This window comes from Prunus avium, chromosome 6 (genome assembly GCF_965620075.1).
Source record: "Prunus avium chromosome 6, drPruAviu1.hap1.1, whole genome shotgun sequence".
NCBI lineage: Eukaryota > Viridiplantae > Streptophyta > Magnoliopsida > Rosales > Rosaceae > Prunus > Prunus avium.
The window spans coordinates 7,849,168-7,870,926 of NC_142289.1; the positions used below are offsets into that span (position 1 = coordinate 7,849,168).

Consider the following 21,759-nt stretch of genomic DNA (forward strand, 5'->3'; position numbering starts at 1 on the left):
TTTTGAGATCACAAACAGAGGACAATCTTAAATAGTTTATATTTAAAATAACAAAATAAAAGAGATGCTTTTTTCGGTTTCTTTGCTTTTGCTTTTGATTAGGAGCATCATTTAATAATGAAGAAAACAAAGAATCTTTGAGGTTTCCCCTTCGTCGATGTGTTGGTATAATATGATTCGAAACTTAAATGCCCAGGCTTTGAAAAAGAATATTATACAAACAAATATTGCTTGATTTGCAAGTCTAATATAAGTTCCTTTCCTTCCATCTCTATATAAATCCATAACATGACCTTGAGAGACACGTTGCGTTTGAAGTTCCTGTTGTTTTCGCTGTGTACGTGAACAAACTATAACTAAGATGTCAGAACTTGTTACTTTTGGAGCTGAGGGGATACTGACGAAGGTGGCTTCACTTGCCCAACAAGAATTCAATCTTCTGCGGGGATTCAAAGGAGAACTCACAAGGCTGCGTGAATCATTGTCCACGGTTCAAGCCATGCTACGAGATGCCGAAAAATCACAAGTTCAGGCCGAGTCAGTCAAAAAGTGGGTGAAGGAGCTTGAAGACATAGCTCATGATGCCGATGATGTGTTGGATGAATATGAATATGAAGTTCTCCGGCGTAAGGTAGAAGTGCAAGACCAGATGAAGAAAAAGGTACTCAATTTCTTTTCACTCCACTACAATCCCATTGCATTCCGTCACAAAATGGCAGATAAAATCAAGAAAATCAACTCATCTTTAGTCAATCTGAAGAATGAGGCAGCTAGTATTGGTCTAGTTGCAAGTTCGACATTCCAAGGTGGAAGCTCTCATGATGCAGGAGTTGACAGGGAAACCGTCTCCAGCTTTGCTCAAGACGAAAAGTACATCGTTGGAAGGGAGAAGGTTGTGTTAGAGATAGTAACAACCTTGATCGACTCAAGGAATACTCAAAAGAACTCTCTCTCGGTTATACCCATTGTAAAATTTGCCGGCTTGGGAAAAACAACTTTGGCTAAATCTATATATAATCATGATGAGATAGGCAGACAATTCACTATAAAAATATGGATATGCGTATCTATTCCTTTCGAAGTCAAGTCGATTTTAAACAAGATCTTGGTACATTTTAAACCAGAAAAGGCTCAAGAGAAGGAAGCAGCACTCAAAAACCTTCAAGAACATCTGAAAGGAAAAAGATATTTGCTCGTACTCGATGATGTTTGGAACGAAGATGCTGACAAATGGAAAGATTTGACGAGTTGTTTGTCAAGTGTTAAAGATACCCAAGGAAGCAGCATTCTTGTCACTACCCGTAGTGAGAAGGTTGCAAAAATCGTGCAGACACTTCCTATTTGTAATTTGGGAAAACTATCAGACGATCAATGTTGGCTCATTTTAAAGAACAGAGCATTTCTGGATGACAGTACTCCTTTGACTAAAGATCAAGAGAGAATTGGAAGGGACATCGCCAAAAAGTGTGCAGGCCTACCATTACTGGCAAAGGTATGTTTATCCGTTTGCTGAATTTTTCGCTTGATCTTGCTTCTTATATTTGTTTTTCATTAACAAACCTTTAACCCACTAGACTTTGGTAATCTTGTTTGCTTTATTATTTTGTGAAGGAAAAGATTGTGTAAGGAGTTCTTTTTATTTTTCTTTCCATTCTAGCATATCTACAATTCAAACGAAGGCTCAACATACCACTAATTTCACAAGTAAAATGAACAAAATACCACATAATAACAAGGATTATATAAAGAAAAAAATCAGTATGGGCAGATACATCAGTAATCCAAATTTACAGAAAAATATTAGTACTATTGTCGATTAGATGAATACCTGTGGTTGAAAGAAGAAGCTAGAAGGAGATCGAATTAATGTGGCTACCTTTCTGAAAACTGTTTAAAAATTTATTTAACATAACTACACGGAGCTTAGAAACTATCTAGCAATTCCCATAATACCATCCTTCATTTTTAAAAATGACATCGTCTACCACCACCTCCTCCACCACCACCACCACTATCACTACCTTACCTCCACTCCTACCACCACCACCACCACCACCACCACCTGGACTGATAGAAAGAAAATCTTGCCCTGACTGATAGAAGTATTGTCATTTACTATATTTATCTTAATTTTTTTTATCTTATTAAATTATTATCGAATTTACTAAAGATGAAAAGGGTATACATGGCATTTTGCACATTATTGGTAGGGAAAAAGTTTTTTTTCTTCCTGAATTATAGTATAAGATAGTACTGCTTTTATAGATACAGTTATATTTTCCTATTTTCCCGTAATACTAAACATTTATTTGTTAATTTTCTTGAGAGTGGATTGTTTGTTTTATTAGAGATATTGGGGGAGGGAGCATTTGAACTTAATATCTGGATCGGTTCGGTTTGAATTGGATTTCAAACTTTGGATCCATTAACCAAACCAATCCAATCGGTTTTTCAGTTTTTGGATCCATTCCAATTCACCAATATTATCAAAACCAATAAAATTGGATTGGTTTGGATTGGATTGGTCAATTTTGGCGGATTGGTTTGAATCTTGTACAACGTTCCTAGTTATTATAGTTAATTTTGTAATATTAACATTTAATAGAAATTTAAACTTGTATGCCAATAGGTTTTGGGAAATATGATGAGTTCTAAAAACATTGATGGATGGCGGGTTATTCAAGAAAGTACCAAATGGGAATTATCAGACGGAGATGAAAGAATCATGTCGATTTTGAAGTTGAGTTTTGATGAATTAAAATCACCAGCTTTGAAACAATGCTTTGCATATTGCTCGATGTTTATCAAAGATTTCGAAATTGAAAAGGATGACCTGGTACAACTTTGGATGGCTCAAGGATTGCTTCACCCTTCTTCTAGCCAAAGTAATCTAGAGATGGAGGATGTAGGAAATCAATATTTTAATATTCTATTGGAGAACTCCTTTTTTCAAGATGTCTCAATGGATAACTATAATGTGATTACCCATTGCAAAATGCACGATCTTGTGCATGATCTTGCAGAACTTGTTTCAAAATCAAAGAGCAAGGACTCCAATGATGTTCGACATATGGCCCAACCCTCAGCCTCAAAACTACAGGGAATTCCAAAAGGAATTGTAGTTCGCTCAATGTTTTTGGAAGGTGAAGTTCTTGGTAACATCTTACCGAGATTTAAAGGTTTGCGTGTCTTAAAATTACAGGAGGCTTATATTGATGAGTTGCCAATTTCAATTGGAAAGTTGAAACATTTGAGGTATTTAGATATTTCAGGAACAATGGTCGAAAGGCTCCCCCAATCTGTTGGCAAGCTTTATAACCTACAGACATTAAGAATGCACAATCTCAATCTTGAAGAGTTTCCCAAGGAACTGCAAAATTTGATCAACTTGAGACATATTTATTTTGATAAGGATCATAAGAACTTTCCAGTTGGCATGGGACGGTTGAGTAATCTCCGATCATTATCTTATTTTATTGTGGGCAAGGAGAAAGGCCGTGGAATAGAGGAGTTGGGTGGCTTAAAGCATTTGAAAGGAAAAATATCTATTTATGATCTGGAGCATGTGAGAGATATAGAAGAAGCAAAGAAGGCAAAGTTAGCGGAGAAGACAAACATACGCAAACTAAAGTTTGAATGGGGGGAAGACAGGTCAAGCGCCATAAACAACGACAGGGATGTCCTAGAAGGCCTTGAACCGCACTCTGAATTGGGAATTTTGAAGATTTGCAACTTTAGCAGTGATCAATTTCCATCGTGGATGATGAGTGGAAATTTGTTTTCTTCCTTGAAAAAATTAAGTATTGATAATGCAAAGAACCTAATTGAATGGACGGGAGCTGCAATATTTCCTCGCCTTGAGGAGCTGTTCCTGAGGAATTGTAATCAATTGAAAAGTGCTCCCACTCATTTTCCATGTCTCCAAAAGTTAACAATAGATTCCATGGATAGCGGCATGCCGATAGCTAATATAAGCACTCAGCTCACCACTCTTACTCATCTCACAATATACAAGATCAGGAGACTTGCTTCTCTGCCGGAAGGCATGTTAAAGAAGAACAAAAATCTTTCATATTTGGAGATAAGGAGCTGTCCAGATTTAACTTGTATTGCTGCGGATGTATTTGGTTGTTGTGCATCTCTCGAGTCATTGAGTATTTCATGGTGTCCTAATCTTAGGACTTTGCCTGATGGGCTACACACTCTGCTCTCCCTTAAGGAGTTGATTATAAGGAATTGTGACAGTCTGGAGTGCATCCCAGTTACACAGGGTCACGCATCTCTCTGCAAATTTCCTATTTTCAAGTGTCTTGAGTTATGTATTCTACCTGAGGGGCTAGAATGTTGCACCTCTCTTCGAAGGTTGATAATAGACAAATGCTCCAAAATAACATCCATTTCAATCACACACGGCCTCCCATCCCTCTGCGAATTACAGATTTCAAATTGTGATGAATTATCAAGCCTACCGAGTGGGTTACAACATTGTACTTCTCTTGAGCACTTGTCTATTTTCTTTTGCCGGAATCTTGAAGCTATTCCAATCACACACGGCCTCCCATCCCTCCGCCAATTAGAGATTTCATATTGTGATGAATTTTCAAGCCTACCGAGTGGGTTACAACATTGTACCTCTCTTGAGCACTTGTCTATTACCTATTGCCCGAATCTCGAAGCTATTCCAAGTTTAGACAACCTCACACAACTCCGTGAGTTGCAGATCTATGAGTGTGATGGATTAAAAGGTGTACCCCTTACTAGTGCGTTTGCAGCATCCCTCACCCTCTTAAAGGAATTGAAAATTGGTGGGTTTTGGAAGGAGCTCAATTCATTTCCTGCTTTTCAGGTTATTCCACAACTTAAAACATTAACCTTGCGGGGTTGGCCGAAGCTCAAGTCTCTCCCTGAACAAGTTCAACACTTCACTTCTCTAACTTCTTTGTCAATATGGTCCTTCCATGGCATGGAGGCTCTTCCAGAGTGGTTGGGAAATCTTGCATGTCTTGAGGACCTAACAATTGTCAATTGCAAGAATATGATGTATCTACCTCCACTTGAAGCTATGAAATGTCTTACTAAATTAAGCTGGATGAATATTCACAATTGTCCTCTTCTGAAGGAGAGATGCGATAAAGACAGTGGCCCAGAATGGCCCAAAATTTCCCATATTCCATACATCGATGGTAAGTTTTTCAATTTTATTATTTGTTTTCTTTGGTTCTGAAATCAATTATTTTCTTCTCTTTACTATTTTTTTAATATAAAAAACCTCCTTTTTGTGAATTGGGGACTTAAGCCCGAACAGAACTAGACAAACTTACATCTGGGACTACTGGGCCTACTAGAGAAGCCCTATCTAACTTAGTGTTCATTTTAACTTGATTGTATTTTGTTTAGTACATTTTCATTTTAAAGGTACCATTTTTTTTTCTAAACCCATCTCTACAAAGAATATTAACTCTGTTTGCCAATGCCTATAATTTTTTCTTTCCACAAGCAGCATTGACCAAAGTTGTTTTTGATCAGTTGGTTGAGAGACAGGTGTTGATCATGGGGTGCAGATTGAAGAAGCTATGTTTCTGGAAAATTAATTTCATTGTAAATATAAGGTACAAGCAATTTCCAATTCTCACTGCATTATTATACTTGTACTCTTCCCCAGCCTTGTTGTATCTTTTCCTTATCAGCTTATGCAGCGGCATCTATTAGATTAGAGTCTGTACTTTTTCTTTATACAGCTTCTGCTTTTGCTTCGTATCATCAATCAAAGATTAATTTTGATGATTTTGATGAGTTTTTGATGAGTTTTTGTCAAACTTTCTCCAAATTTTAGCTTCCAATTTTGCATTTCTTTTCAAGCCTTTTTTCTTATTATTTTGTTTTTTTTTTAATAACCAAAATAACAGAGTAGGAAGGTGATGGAGACATTCAACTAATTGTGGCAGTTGCCCAATCAGCTCAACCCTTGGAAGGTGATGCCATGCGAGGAAAGCTTTTAACGGCTCTGCAGCTCAAAGGTATGCATCGCCCTTGGCTTGTTTTCGTGTTGCTTTGTTCGGAAACAGGGTCATTAATGTATCTTTTGTCTTTCAAATCTGTATTATCTGGTTCTTTGGAAGATTCAGTTTTATGGAACAATTTTTTATCAAGAATCCGATCATGAGTCTTTTTTTTTAGTTTTTTTTGGCACTCTCTCTCCCTAGGCTTTGTAAAAGTTTCTCTCCTGAATCTGATCATTTGGGTGGCTTAGAGTCCCTGTTGAGAGAAAAAAGATTATGGTTTAACATTTGGAAGAACCTTTTGTCTTCTTTGTTTTGTAGTTGTGCCTTTGCTAATTTATTCTCATCATTGTTTCTTGCATTTTGCTTTGGCAATCTTGGATTGTTATGAACACGTTGATGTTGCATTACATGTTTTCTATTTGTTGAATTGGATGTCGATCAAATAATTTTAGATGTTATTTTATTTTTGTAAAGATGACCGTTGAAATAAGATAAAGAAAATAGATGGTATAAAATTTTACTTGACCAACTGAGGCATGCATGACTACAGAACACTTCGAGGTCCCCTCACGCGCCGCCGCTAACTCAGCTCTACGTTCCGGAGCTCGACCGCATTGTGCTAAAAGACAAAACTTCCCTCCGCCCCTACGCCAACGTCTCCACCGTCCGCAAGGCCACCATCACAGCTCGTCTTCACCAGCTGATCCACCAGCTCTGCCTCAAGAACATCCACGTCACCAAGCGTGACCTGTTCTACACCGAGGTCAAGCTCTTCCAGGACCAGACGCAGTCGGATTCGGTCCTCGACGACGTATCGTGTATGCTCGGCTGCACGCGCTCGAGCCTCAATGTCATCGCCTCTGAGAAGGGTGTGGTTGTGGGTCGCCTGATTTTCAGCGACAATGGAGATATGATCGACTGCACGAAATGGGAATGGGCGGGAAAGCCATCCCGCCCAATATTGACAGAGTTGTGTAAGTTATTTCAAGCCTTTATTCAATAATACTAACCTTGATCAGACATGGCTTCAGTAGGTAGGATAGAGATCTTCTTCTTCTATGCAGTCCTTAAGCTCTTTCTCTTATGGGGTGAGATTTCTGTATGAGTATGTGTATCGACTGATAGAGAAGGGACCTCTATTTATATGCATTTACTTAAGTTTCCTGCCCATTAAGAAATACTTAAGCAATCCAGATTGCATTAGGATAGTGTGTTTCAATCCATATAGAATTAGGAATTCTCTAAGTTCTTTTCTTATTAAAACACTCTCTAGAAAAAGAACCGCAGATAATGTTTAAGTTTGCACTCCTAGATCAGTGTGAATTGCCAAATCCTTATAGGATTAGAAGACCACATTTACGTAAGACAAGTTATTGTCTTACAGTCTCCCACTTGGTCAATAATCACAAAGCAAATTTCACTGATCACTTTAAGGCCTTGTGGAGTTTCAACTAAACAAAATTCCCACCAAGCAACTGTCAGTTTTGGAAAATTATAAGGAATTATCGAGGCATATTGAACATACAGTTATCGAAACCTTTATAATCACACTTAAAATTTTCCAACACTACATGAAGCTTCGATCAAGATTAAAACTTCAGAGTAATCATGAAAAACCTGGAAGTGCTTAATTATATCATGACTACTCTATTGTCCCTGCAAATGACTACCAAGGTCTTGTCTTTGAACAAACAAAGACACAACTGTCATGAACACAAAAACCTGTACAGCTTCTCTTTATGCTAGTATTGCTGTCATAAATATGTGTTCAAGCAATTATAAAACAATTCCAGTAATTAAACTGAATATAAAACTTTATTAACCTCAAGTCTGAAATCATCCATTGTAACTCTACTAGTTAAGCAAACTGAAACAGAAACAAAACTAATTAACAAGTGCTGAACCAAAAAGAACCAAACTCCCACTGATGCTCCCACTGTTTTAGCCACTCAATTCAGTTGTTAGTCCCATACTAATCACATGTTTATGGAACACACCATTAGGCAATCCTTTTGTGAGTGGATAAGCTATCATGTCGTTTGTGCTGATATGATCTAATGTAGTGTATCCATCTCTTATTTTCTCCTTGACAGTAAAGAACTTAACTTCTAGGATTCTTGAAGCTTTGGTCCTTTTGTTCCCTTTTGCAAAAAGGACTGTTGCACTGTTGTCATTCCAAAGTTGTATAGGTCTGTCAATTGACTCAACCACATTTAGACTAGAGATAAAGTTCTTTAACCACATAGCTTGAGAGGTTGCTTCATAACAGGCTAGAAATTCAGCCAACATAGTTGAAGCAACTGTGAGAGGTTGTTTGATGCTTCTCCATGATATTGCAGCTCCTGCAAAACGAAAAACAAAACCTGATGTTGATTTTAGATCATCTTTGCATCCTGCAAAGTCTGCATCTGCAAAACCTTCCAATTCCAATCTGTCACTTCTTTTAAAAACCAACTTATAACTCTTTGTCCTCTGCAGATATCGCATAACTCTCTTACCTGCAATCCAGTGAGCTTGTCCAGGATTTGATTGGAATCTTCCCAATACACTTATAGGAAATGCTAAATCTGGTCTTGTGCAGACCTGCGCATACATTAGACTCCCTACCAGAGAGGCATAAGGCTTGTCAGCCATCTCCAACTTTTCTTGATCAGTTTTAGGTGCTTGGTCTCTACTGAACTTGTCTCCCTTCGAAATAGGCACATCTGTGCCTGCACAATCTTGCATATTAAACCTATTTAATATCTTTTCTATGTAAGCTTTCTGTGAGAGACCTAGCAGACCCTTGCTTCTGTCTCTACTTATCTCAATTCCCAATACATAAGAGGCTTCTCCCAGATCAGTCATGTCAAAATGCTTAGCAAGGAATGCTTTGCAGTCATGCAACATTGACATATTAGTGCAAGCTAACAATATGTCATCAACATAGAGAACTAGAATTATGAAATGACTCTTACTCCTCTTCATGTAAATGCATTCATCCAAGATATTTTCTGTGAAACCATATTGCTTAACAACTTCATTGAACCTTATATACCACTGTCTTGATGCTTGTTTGAGGCCATAAATCGATTTACATAGCCTGCAAACCAGATTTTCTCCCTTCTCTTGAATAAAACCTTCTGGTTGTTGCATGTAGATTTCCTCCTCTAGGTTTCCATTCAAGAATGCAGTCTTTACATCCATCTGGTGTAACTGTAAATCAAAATGAGCTACAAGTGCCATTATGACTCGAAATGAGTCTTTGGTTGAGACTGGGGAGTAGGTCTCATTGTAGTCAATTCCTTCTTGTTGTGTGAATCCTTTGGCAACTAGTCTTGCCTTAAATCTGTCAATCTGTCCCTTTGAGTCTCTTTTGGTTTTGAAAACCCACTTGCAACCTATTGGTTTGCATCCCTTTGGTAAAGGCACTAATTCCCAAACTTTATTCTTTTCCATAGAGCTTAATTCTGACTTCATAGCAGCCCACCAATTTTCACATTTCTCACTCATCATAGCTTGCTTGAAATTAATGGGATCTTCTATACCATTCACATCGTTTTCAGATTCTTGGAGATAGACATGATAGTCATCATGTAAGGCTCTTTTCCTTGGTCTCTGTGATCTTCTCAGTTCCAAGTTTAACTGTGCATTATTTTCTACTTCTGCATTCTCAGTTTCTGGTTGCATGATTTGCTGTTCTTGAACTTGATCTGCTGTTGTCTGTTCTTCTGCATCAGTTTGGTTGTCACTCAGGTTTAAACTTGGTAGGATCACAATTTCACTTTGTGTGTTTGTTTCAACAGAATTCTCAACTTCTGTTATCACTTCATCAAACTCAAAACTTTTATCTTCAATTCTTTCATCTTCAGATTCTATGAACACTGCTCTCTGTGTTTCCACAAACCTGGTTGTGTTTTTGGGACAATAGAACCTGTATCCCTTTGTTTTATCCGGATATCCAATGAAATAACCACTTGTAGTTCTTGAGTCCAATTTCTTTTCCATAGGGTTATAAAGCTTGGCTTCGGCTTTGCATCCCCATACCTTTAAATGGTTTAGGCTTGGTTTCCTTTTGTTCCAGATTTCATAGGGAATTTTGTTCACACTTTTGGTTGGAACCCGATTAAGTATGTAATTGGCTGTTTTCAGTGCTTCTCCCCACAAGAACATAGGTAGATTTGTGCAACACATCATACTCCTAATCATATCCTTCAATGTTCTGTTTCTTCTCTCTGCGATGCCATTTTGCTGTGGTGTTCCTGGATTTGTGTATTGAGCAATTATCCCTTCTTGTTGCAGAAATTTGGCAAATGGTCCAAGGTTTCTTCCACTTTCATCAAATCTCCCATAAAACTCCCCTCCTCTATCAGACCTTACAACTTTGATTTTTAGGTCTAGTTGGTTTTCTACTTCAGCCTTGTAGATTTTGAACATGTCCAAAGAGCTGGATTTTTCTTTGATCAGAAAAACATGTCCATACCTTGAGTAATCATCTGTAAAGGTGATGAAATAGTTAAACCCTTCATGAGTTGAAGTTGGAAATGGACCACATATGTCTGTATGGATTAATTCTAGAACACTTTGACTTCCCACAGCTCCTTTCTTTCTCAAGTTAGTTAATTTCCCTTTTACACATTCAATGCAGACTTCATCTATATCAAAATTCAATGGTGGTAGAACTAATTCTTTGCATAAGGTTTTCATTCTTTCCTTTGATACATGTCCAAGCCTTTTATGCCATGTTTTAAAGTTTTCTGTTTTGATCGGATTGGATTGGATGACATTGATTTCCATTTCTGCCGTTTTGCAATTCAATCGAAACAGGTTATCAACAATACTTGCTTTTCCAACTAACTCTTTATTTCTGAAAATAGAACAACCAAAATCATCAAAGTTCAAAGTGAACTTTGATTTTACAAGCCTAGTAACTGAGATCAGGTTTTTCCTTATAGTAGGAATGTAAACCACATCTTCTAATTCCAAAATAAAACCAAAATCTAATTCAAGCCTAACTACTCCAATGAAGTCTACTTTGACTCTGACTCCATTGCCTACGAACACCTTCACTTCATCCTTGCTTGGCAGCCTCCTCCTTGTTAACCCCTGCAAAGAATTAGTCACATGAATGCTTGCACCACTGTCTAACCACCATGAATTATCTGGGATATTAACTAGATTAGATTCAAAACAAACTAGAACTTGATCTTTCTTACCTTTAGCCTGTTGCTTATCCAACCATTTCTTGTATTTCCTGCAATCCTTCTTCATATGTCCATTTTTCTTGCAGAAAAAGCACTTTAGTCCCACTGGTTTCAAGGCCTTTAAACTGTTATTCTCCTTTTCCTTTTCTCTTCCAGCAGCAGCTCCTTTGTTCTTAAATTCCAGATTTTGTTTGGTTTGAACCAGATTCACCATCCTAGCACCTCTTTCTTTTATGATATTGATTTCCTGCTGAACACTTATGGTTATAAGGTCATTCAGTGTCCAATTTTCCTTTTGAGCTATATATGTATCTTTGAGAGACTTAAACTCCTTAGGCAGTGAATTCAAAGCAAAGTGCACCATCATATCCTCATCCACATTCATTTTCAATTCCTGCAACTTAGTCCCTATGTCGATCAGATTCATAATGTGAGCTCTAACACAGCCTTTTCCATCATATTTCATGTCTGTCAGTTGACTCAGCAAGGTACTCTTAACAACTTTCTCTGATTCCTTGAACCTTTGTGCAATAGATTCATAATACTCCTTAGCATGCTCAGATTTAGGGATGCTTCCTTTTACAGATGGAGCCATAGCTCTCTGCATAATTAACATGGTCAATTTGTTTGCCTTTTCCCATCTAGCAAACTTGGTTTTGACTGTTGTAGAGGCATCTGTGGCTGGGGCTTGAGGTGGGTTCTCTTTGAGGACAAAATCATAATCCAGAAATCCCAAAGAGATTTCCAGGTCTTGCTTCCACTTTTGGTAATTCGATCCAGTTAGGGTTACAATGGACTGATAGCTTGAGAAATTAACTGAAACATAATAATAAAATAAATGAACTGTCCCCAATAAATCTTTACTTAAACATTATCAATTTATACCTGTAGGTTATAAACTGAACATGTTCCAAAACACTGGAAATTATTAGGTCTGAATAAACACCTTGTGCAAGAAACTTCTTATCTGTGGATCAAGAAATTTCTTGCAGTTTACACAGTCCTTTTCCATGTTGTTCCATCACAATTGTCATCAATCTGTGCCTTTTCCATCTGTGGATGAAATCAACACAGAAGGCTACGAATTGTGATGCAATTCTTGATCAATCTATTGATTGAAACTGCTGTTGTAACAATTAAACTGCTGTGGCTCGTTCAACTGTTGCAGCTGTAATTTCAGTCTTTGATCAAAAGTCTTATAAGCATGATCGAGCAGAAAACTTGATGCTCTTAATCAAAACTTGATAGATATGCAATTAGTTTTAAATACATGCTTTATGACTAATGATCAACTAGAAGCTTTAAACGTGATGCAGATTTTATAAAATTCGAAAGATTAGATTATAGAACAAGACCTAGTGCTCTGATACCACATGTAAGTTATTTCAAGCCTTTATTCAATAATACTAACCTTGATCAGACATGGCTTCAGTAGGTAGGATAGAGATCTTCTTCTTCTATGCAGTCCTTAAGCTCTTTCTCTTATGGGGTGAGATTTCTGTATGAGTATGTGTATCGACTGATAGAGAAGGGACCTCTATTTATATGCATTTACTTAAGTTTCCTACCCATTAAGAAATACTTAAGCAATCCAGATTGCATTAGGATAGTGTGTTTCAATCCATATAGAATTAGGAATTCTCTAAGTTCTTTTCTTATTAAAACACTCTCTAGAAAAAGAACCGCAGATAATGTTTAAGTTTGCACTCCTAGATCAGTGTGAATTGCCAAATCCTTATAGGATTAGAAGACCACATTTACGTAAGACAAGTTATTGTCTTACAAGTTGGTGATATGCAGAGTGATGCTCTGTTTATATTGCTGGTTGAGAAGGATGCTGCTTATATTAGACTGGCTGAGGATCGGTTTTGCAATCGATTTCCGTGCATTATCATCACCGCCAAGGGACAGCCGGATGTTGCAACCAGGCTGTTTCTGAGGAAGATGAAGCTGGAATTGAAACTGCCGGTGTTGGCCCTTGTGGACAGTGATCCATACGGGCTGAAAATTTTATCTGTTTATGGTTGCGGGTCGAAGAACATGTCGTATGACAGTGCCAATTTGACGACGCCGGATATAAAATGGTTGGGGATACGGCCCAGTGATTTGGACAAGTAGAAGATACCCGAGCAGTGTTGGTTGACAATGACTGATCAGGATATTAAGACAGGGAAAGAAATGTTGGAGTAAGATTTTGTGAAAAAAAAACCCGAAATGGGTTGAGGAGCTGACTCTTATGGTGAAAACCAAGCAAAAGGCGGAAATTCAAGCTCAGAGCACATTCGGCTTTCAATATCTGTCCGAGACTTATTTGCCGCTAAAACTGCAGGAGCAGGATTGGATATGAGCCATGGCTTGAGTTTGGTGGAAGTTTTATGATGGTAAGTAAGTCATGGATTTACTCACATTTTGGCTATGAAGTGCTGTAATATCTCTTGAATTGTTCAATTGTAAGGAAAAGGAATGAAATGAATGAACAAAGATTTCGCGACTTCGTTTCGGCTTGGATGATAAATTTGTGTTTCTTAGGGGATTGCAAGTTTGGAAATTAGTTGTACTTTGTTTAGGCATTTCAATTCAGATTATGGAAACGCTAAAACCTATTTCAGTTGTGAACATAAGAGTATAATAGTATCAGGAAAATTGCTTTATTTTCATTGCTTCTGCAAATTACATTTGCCTCTGTATATAATTTACATGTAACGATACAGGCTTATTCCATGTTAAAGGATACACGAGGAAAAATAATTATCGATTATTTAGTAGCATGTACAAATTACGGATGAAGCAGTCACCTTCTAGGAGCACTTCTTCTCAGCAGCCAATGTTGCAGTGATCCCCTGGTTAGCCTTTCTAAAGCCACGGGTGTTCGCATGGAATAGATCAACTCTGCGGGTGGTTCATCCCTCCCTGACATATCTTCTAAATCTTGATCTAAATCAGTAGTGTTCCCTGGTTCTATTGTAGTATCAAGTCCAACTTTAGTTCCTGTTGCAAGAACTAAAGTTTGGTTATTGCATCAACCTCATGGACTCCTACGACAATCAGCATGCCATCTTTTACAGAATGTCCTGTAACCATCAGTAAGTCTTAACATCAGCATGAAAGTTAGAAACTCTGGATCCTAAGCTTCTTCTTCCTTTTCTCATTTGCTTATGTATTTTAAATCTGATTTTACCCTATCTTAAATATGTTTGAAAAAATAGATAAGAGATGGCATGGAGGCTCTTCCAGAGTGGTTGACGGAATGGAGGCTCCCTGACAAGTTCAACACTTCACTTAATTGAAACTCGAGGTAATCTAGTAAAATTGGTATAAGAATATAATTGCGTGAATGAATTTCTCATTAACCAAGCAAATGGATTTATACATAAGTCGTCCTACAATTAAGCAGTCTAATTGTACAACTTATGTAAGTAAAAATACAGAATCAATTGGAAATTACAACAATGAAATAGTTTCCTGACTAATCCCAGATTTAGTGGGATATTGTGAATTCTCAACAATGAAATGATTTGTCAATCTGCGACTTTCATGGCATGGAGGCTCTTCCAGAGTGGTTGGGAAGTCTTGCATCTCTTCAGTTCCTAAGAATATGGAGGTGCAAGAATCTGATATACCGTTGTCCTCTTCTAAAAGAATGATGCAACGAAGACAGCGGCCCAGAATGGCCCGCGATTTCGCATATTCCAAACATCAAATGTAAGTTTTTCTATTTTCTTATTTGTTTTCTTTGGTTCCGAAATCAATTATTTTCTTCTCTTTACTTTTTTTTATCTTCTTTTGGTGAACTGGGGATGATTTATAAAAATAAAAAATAAAAAAATAATAATAATCTTGTTTTATAACTCCACATATAAATTCAAGGTCCCAGGGTACCAAATTATGTGTGTAAGTTTGTAACATATTCATGTTTAAATCTCTGCAGTTAGACCATGAGATATGGTCTTAACATATTGGAGATTTGTGAACCTGGATGAAACCAAAACTCAAATTCATTGGTCCTCGCAAGTCTTATTTGCATGATTACATCATCGATTAAGAAAACCGTGGTAGCAAAGAATATACATTTTAACTAAGTGCAATTTCGTGAATGTTTGATCAATCAACCATCATCAGCATCGCTTCCTCAAATATGAGCTTCCATAGCTATGGTTGCTTCAATGAGGACCAAGAATCTGGGATATATATTTATTTGGGCAAATGCTAGGGAAACCAACTTGGGATACCAACTTGTATACCAACTCTCTAATAGAGCGTGGGACTAGGGATGGCAACGGGTCGGGTAGGGGCCGAGTATGACAATACCATCCCCGTCCCCGTTCTCCATCCCCGCCCCCGTCCCCGAACCCATCCCCGTTTAATAGGTTTCGGAGATTCCCCATCCCTGTCCCCGTCGGGGGACTATCCCCCATACCCGCCCCGAATCCCCGATTTTTTTTGCATAAAAAATATTTATAATACATTTTAACATTAAGTTTCATATTAAATTTTCATTCAACACATCCAAATTAACTATAAAGTTCAACTCAACTATTCAAAATCACATCAATATGAAATTCCATAGAAGATTAGGAAGAATTAGGAGAGGGAGGTTAACTTAGGGTTAAACATAAATATTATAATTATATATTTATTTATTTAAATATAAACATTTGTATTTTCGGGTCGGGTTCGGGGATGGGGACGCTAATACCATCCCCTCCCCATACCCGCCGGGGATTTTTCAAGTTCGGGGATCCCCATACCCGATACCCGTTTGACCCCGAAATCTCCCCCCGTTAGAGTCGGGGACCCGCCCCCACAGGGATTTTTGTCATCCTTACGTGGGACCCATTGAGGAAGCGAGTTGATACACAAGTTGGAGAGTTGGTGCACAAGTTGGTATCCCAAGTTGGTCTCCCTAGCATGACCCATTTATTTGTTTGACTGACTTTCTTTTATTAATTTATATGAGTTTTAGTTTTAAGGGCATTTAAATCTATTTAAATTACTTTTTGCAATTTTTTAAAAAAGTTTTTATAAAAACTAACATTTATGAAATAAAGGAAAATTGAGGCTTTTTCTCCCCCGTTCATAAAAAAAATCTATGTTTTGAGTTGGAAAGAGGAAAATAGTGAAAAGAATTTCTAATTAAATATGGAAAAGGAATCTTCCTGAGAAATGGCATGGGAAAGGGTTTAGGGTGAGTCTAAATAGATTTTTTTCTGCCTCATCACTTGGTAGTCTAGTCATGCCACGATTGAGGAAATCTATCTTCAACTTTGGCATGTAATAATAATTCAGCCAACCGACAACTTTAGTTTGTTGGGTGGGCTCCTAAATTAGACGGGTGTGGTTGTGGGTCGCCTGATTTTCAGCGACAATGGAGATATGATCGACTGTACGAAAATGGGAATGGGCGGGAAGGCCATCCCGCCCAACATTGACAGAGTTGGTGATATGCAGAGTGATTCTCTGTTTATATTGCTGGTTGAGAAGGATGGTGCTTATAGACTGGCTGAGCCTCCATCAACCTCATGGACTCCTACGAGGGTCAGCATGTCATCTTTTACTGAATGTCCTGTAACCATCAGTAAGTCTTAACATCAGCATGAAAGTTAGAAACTCTGGATCCTAAGCTTCTTCTTCCTTTTCTCATTTGCTTATGTAAATAAATCTGATTTTACCCTATCTTAAATATGTTACTGCGATGCTTAATGTGTGTACTTTTTCTTTATACAGCTTCTGCTTGCATTTCTTTTCAAGGGCAAGCAAGTTCATGTACTTTGGTGCACTTGTTATAAAGAACAATCTTCATCTTAGGCCCTCCCTCTTAACCATTTCAGTACACTAGCAAACTGAATGAAATTAACTTGAAGTTTATGTTGTTGAACATTCTTGGCTAATTTTAAACTGTTTTCGAGTATGGTTCGATTAAATTTTCATATTATTCCACATCTTCATTAAAATTTCTATATTGTTGTTATTCATTTATATTTTAACAATTTTTTTTTTTATGGTCCTGAGTGAGTTGTTAGTAGGACATACCAAAAAGTTGTTTTTGATCATTTTTTCTTTCCACTGCAGATTGAAGAAGCTATGTTTCTGGAAAATTAATTTCATTGTAATTATAAGGTACAAGCAATTTCCAATTCTCAGTGCATTATTATACTTGTACTCTTCCCCAGCCTTGTTGTATCTTTTCCTTATCAGCTTATGCAGCGGCATCTATTAGATTAGAGTCTGTACTTTTTCTTTATACAGCTTCTGCTTTTGCTTCGTATCACTACTAGAATATGTGGCTTTGGGCACCATTTTTATTTGTGCTCTTAACTGCAAGAGACACAAATAATTGTGCTCTATGTCCAAAAGCCACAGTGCAGCGACCTTTAAGTTGACGGTGTTTTCTATAGGGGTTTCTATTACTATAGGACACGAATCACAAATTCGTGTCAGCCAATATAAAGCACGAAAAAAGAGTATTTGTAGTTGTATTCTGACACGCTGCCTCGGTCATTTTATGAACTGATTAGACAGACACAACTTTAGAATCGTGCTCAATGCTATATATTTTATTAAAAAAAAAATTTATTACAACCCAGTTGCTCACTCGCTTAGGCTGGATTCCAACCCACCCCCACTACCCCGCCTTTTTTTTTTTTTTCAAGCAAGTTACACCCCAAAATTGCAAACATGAAAAAAAATTACGAATAATTTGAAATTTCAGCAAATTAGTAGATCTAGATATTCCGAATAGCATACAAATGCAATGATATAATATTTTCACAACAACCAAACAACCAAAATCACTAAATACATAAAACTTAAGAAACCAAAAACAACCAAAACAAGTAAGAAAAACATTAATTGAAATTCCGTAAGAGTATGACCCACCCATTCCTAAATGAAATTCAAAATTGAAAAACAACATAGGGCATCAAACACAGGTTGCTGCACTGTAGAACATCTCAGGATTGCTTGGTCTCTAATGCCTCGGTTTTGTAATACTTGGAGAATTAGAATCGTGACCACCGTCGCGACAACCCCATCTCCCAGTCGCCGAGAACCCGTACCCACCAAAGCTTGACAGCAAGGGTCTGATTTCCATTTTCCACTTCAAGTATATGGAGATAAGAGGAGAGAGCTATCAAAATAAAAATAAAAAAGATGAAAGGAGATGGAGTCTGCAGATTTCGGCAGTAGAGTGGATCTGATTTGGAGGCAGCAGCGAGACAGAGAGAGGGGTAGATGCGATAGAAGAACGATTGAGATGTTCTTTAGGGGAGGGGATAGAGAACCGATGAGAAGTTCTTAACAAGTTCTTTTGGGGGGAGAAAGAAGGCTTAATAAAGAAGAAAGGATGGGTTAGATATTTTCTAGGGTTGGAAAAGATTAGGGGAGGCGTGTGTTTTTAAACTTTGCTATCAATTAAAAATAAAACATATTTATTTTTTATTTTGTTCTTTTTTAACTTTGAAGATAAAAAGTAGAAATAAGGAAATAACTGGGCTGTGTAAAAAAAAATAGAAATAACTGGGCACAAATGTAGTTTTTGTGTTTTAGCATTGTCAAATCTGCCAGATAGAGACACAATTATTTGTGTTTACACAAGTAAATGATCTTACTTTTTCTGAATAATTTGTCAAATGGTATTTATCATTTACATTAAATTGACATTTGGCACAATTCTTTGTGTCCAATAAAAATTTGTGCTTTATATAAATTGATTTGACACAATTATTTGTGTTTTATACGAAAAGAGCATAAATAAAACTTATTTGTGCTCAATGTTAGAGAAAAGGGCACCATAGCTATATTTGTGCTCTTAAGTTTGTGGTTTTTGACCAGTTTTTTAGTAGTGTATCATCAATCAAAGATTAATTTTTATAATTTTGAGGATTTTCTGATGAGTTTTTGTCAAACTTTCTCCAAATTTTAGCTTCCAAGGTTGCATTTCTTTTCAAGGCTTGTTTTTGTGTTGCTTTGTTCGTCAAGATAGCACTAAATTTGCACATCTTGTTTGGAAACAGGGTCATTAATGTATCTTTCTGATTGTTTTTCAAATCTGTATTATCAGGTTCTTTGGGAGATTCAGTTTTATGGAACAATTTTTTTTTTATCAAGAATCCGATCAAGCAAACTTCAACACTGCTAGATTTTGAGTTTTTTTTGTTTTTGGTTTTTTGGTTTTTTTTGGGCACACTTTCTCTCCTGAATCTGATCATTTGGGTGGCTTAGAGTTCCCTGAATTTGATCAAATAATTTTTAATGTCATTTTATTTTTGTAAAGATGACCGTTGAAATAAGATAAAGAAAATAGATGGTACAAAATTTTACTTACCAATTGAGGCATGCATGCATGACTACAGCACACTTATTGCCATTGACCAAGAAAGAAAGAAAATTTTGGGAAAAAGAGGAAAGAAAAAAACTTTTCTTTTAAAATAATTAAACCCCCAAAATAAGAAAATGATAAAGCCCTAGAATAATCAAAATAATAACCAAACAATTTTATTTTATTTTTGGACGAAAAATAATAATAACCAAACATAAACTTAAATCAGGTCCAGAAAACGTATTGGGCACTAGGCCCAGAATTCTTTCAGCTTAGTTCGGTGTTTTATTTGGGCTTTCGGGCCTCCAGTTTGCAGACACAAGCTTCTCGAGAGACTCAGCTTCCCGCTTCTTCAACTAACCCTATCTCGCTTTCCCAAAATCACACCACAAACTCAGACCAACACCACCGACAAAACTAATGGCGGACAACAAAAAACGCCAAACGCCGACAACGGTTGCGGACAAGAAGAAACGCCGTCGACCCGACCCGAGCTCCGATGACGACACCCATCACCCCTTCAAGAGCCTCCTCAAACCCGACCCGCTCATCCTCCAAACCCTCGACGACCTCCGCTCCGCCACCTCCTCCTCCTCCTCTTCTTCCAAAACCCTAACCCTCGCCGACCTCGCCGTCGGCTCCACTTGCCGCGAGGTCAGCGACCTCGACCTGACTTCCGTCCAGTCGGAGATCGAGCTCCAGATGCTCAAGGTCATCAAATCCATCCTCGATGGCAACGGCTTCGCGTTCGAGGTCCCCTCACGCGCCGCCGCTAACCAGCTCTATGTTCCGGAGCTCGACCGCATTGTGCTAAAAGACAAAACTTCCCTCCGCCCCTACGCCAACGTCTCCACCGTCCGCAAGGCCACCGTCACAGCTCGTATTCTACAGCTGATCCACCAGCTCTGCCTCAAGAACATCCACGTCACCAAGCGTGACCTGTTCTACACCGACGTCAAGCTCTTCCAGGACCAGACGCAGTCCGATTCGGTCCTCGACGACGTGTCGTGTATGCTCGGCTGCACGCGCTCCAGCCTCAATGTCATCGCCTCTGAGAAAGGTGTGGTTGTGGGTCGCCTGATTTTCAGCGACAATGGAGATATGATCGACTGTACGAAAATGGGAATGGGCGGGAAGGCCATCCCGCCCAACATTGACAGAGTTGGTGATATGCAGAGTGATGCTCTGTTTATATTGCTGGTTGAGAAGGATGCTGCTTATATTAGACTGGCTGAGGATCGGTTTTACAATCGATTTCCGTGCATTATTGTCACCGCCAAGGGACAGCCGGATGTTGCAACCAGGCTGTTTTTGAGGAAGATGAAGCTGGAATTGAAACTGCCGGTGTTGGCCCTTGTGGACAGTGATCCATATGGGCTGAAAATCTTATCTGTTTATGGTTGCGGGTCGAAAAACATGTCGTATGACAGTGCGAATTTGACGACGCCGGATATAAAATGGTTGGGGATACGGCCCAGTGATTTGGACAAGTACAAGATACCTGAGCAGTGTAGGTTGACAATGACTGATCAGGATATTAAGACAGGGAAAGAAATGTTGGAGGAAGATTTTGTGAAGAAAAACCCGAAATGGGTTGAGGAGCTGACTCTTATGGTGAAAACCAAGCAAAAGGCAGAAATTCAAGCTCTGAGCACATTCGGCTTTCAATATCTGTCAGAGACTTATTTGCCGCTAAAACTGCAGGAGCAGGATTGGATATGAGCCATGGCTTGAGTTTGGTGGAAGTTTTGTGATGGTAAGTAAGTCATGGATTTACTCACATTTGGCTATGAAGTGCTGTAATATCTTTTGAATTGTTCAATTGTAAGGAAAAGGAATGAAATGAAAGAACAAAAATTTTGCGACTTCGTTTCGGCTTGGATGATAAATTTGTGTTTCTTAGGGGATTGCAAGTTTGGAAATTAGTTGTACTTTGTTTAGGCATTTCTATTCAGATTATGGAAACGGTAAAACCTATTTCAGTTGTGAACTTAAAGAGTATAAGTAACACAAGGAAAATTGCTTTATTTTCATTGCTTGTGCAAATTACATTTGCCCTTTGTATATAATTTACATTTGCCCTTTGTATAAAAATAATTATCGATTATTTAGTAGCATGTACAAATTACGGATGAAGCAGTCACCTTCTAGGAGCACTTCTTCTCAGCAGCCAATGTTGCAGTGATCCCCTGGTTAGCCTTTCTAAAGCCACGGGTGTTCGCATGGAATAGATCAACTCTGCGGGTGGTTCATCCCT

At 38.0% G+C, this 21,759-nt stretch overlaps 2 protein-coding genes and 1 pseudogene across 5 annotated transcripts; all 3 read left to right on the top strand.

Moving 5' to 3' along the window:
- The first annotated feature begins 144 nt into the window (after positions 1-144).
- On the top strand, positions 145-19,805 carry LOC110744909 (putative disease resistance protein RGA3). 2 transcript variants are annotated; one of them, XM_088255109.1, is made up of 5 exons: positions 145-1,492; positions 2,630-5,183; positions 5,527-5,609; positions 5,907-6,017; positions 6,553-6,692. In XM_088255109.1, exons 1-3 carry the CDS (start codon positions 362-364, stop codon positions 5,532-5,534), a joined length of 3,693 nt encoding a protein of 1,230 aa, XP_088111235.1. In that variant the 5' UTR covers positions 145-361; the 3' UTR covers positions 5,535-5,609; positions 5,907-6,017; positions 6,553-6,692. The 2 variants fall into 2 exon arrangements, with proteins under 2 accessions (XP_088111235.1, XP_088111236.1); XM_088255110.1 differs by lacking the exons at positions 5,907-6,017; positions 6,553-6,692 and adding an exon at positions 19,245-19,805.
- Positions 5,981-13,700, top strand: LOC148293579 (DNA topoisomerase 6 subunit A-like). The gene is made up of 4 exons (XM_088254525.1): positions 5,981-6,017; positions 6,321-6,412; positions 6,553-6,990; positions 12,899-13,700. The coding sequence occupies exons 1-4, from the start codon at positions 5,981-5,983 to the stop codon at positions 13,301-13,303; spliced, it is 972 nt and encodes a 323-aa protein (XP_088110651.1). The 3' UTR covers positions 13,304-13,700.
- Positions 16,427-21,756, top strand: LOC110744915 (DNA topoisomerase 6 subunit A pseudogene; annotated as a pseudogene). Of its 2 annotated transcripts, XR_015836625.1 has the most exons (4): positions 16,427-16,760; positions 17,255-17,302; positions 19,812-21,258; positions 21,618-21,756. The product of XR_015836625.1 is annotated as a DNA topoisomerase 6 subunit A pseudogene, transcript variant X2 (transcript). The 2 variants fall into 2 exon arrangements; XR_015836624.1 differs by lacking the exon at positions 21,618-21,756 and having other exon boundaries at positions 19,812-21,370.
- Positions 21,757-21,759: the final 3 nt, after the last annotated feature.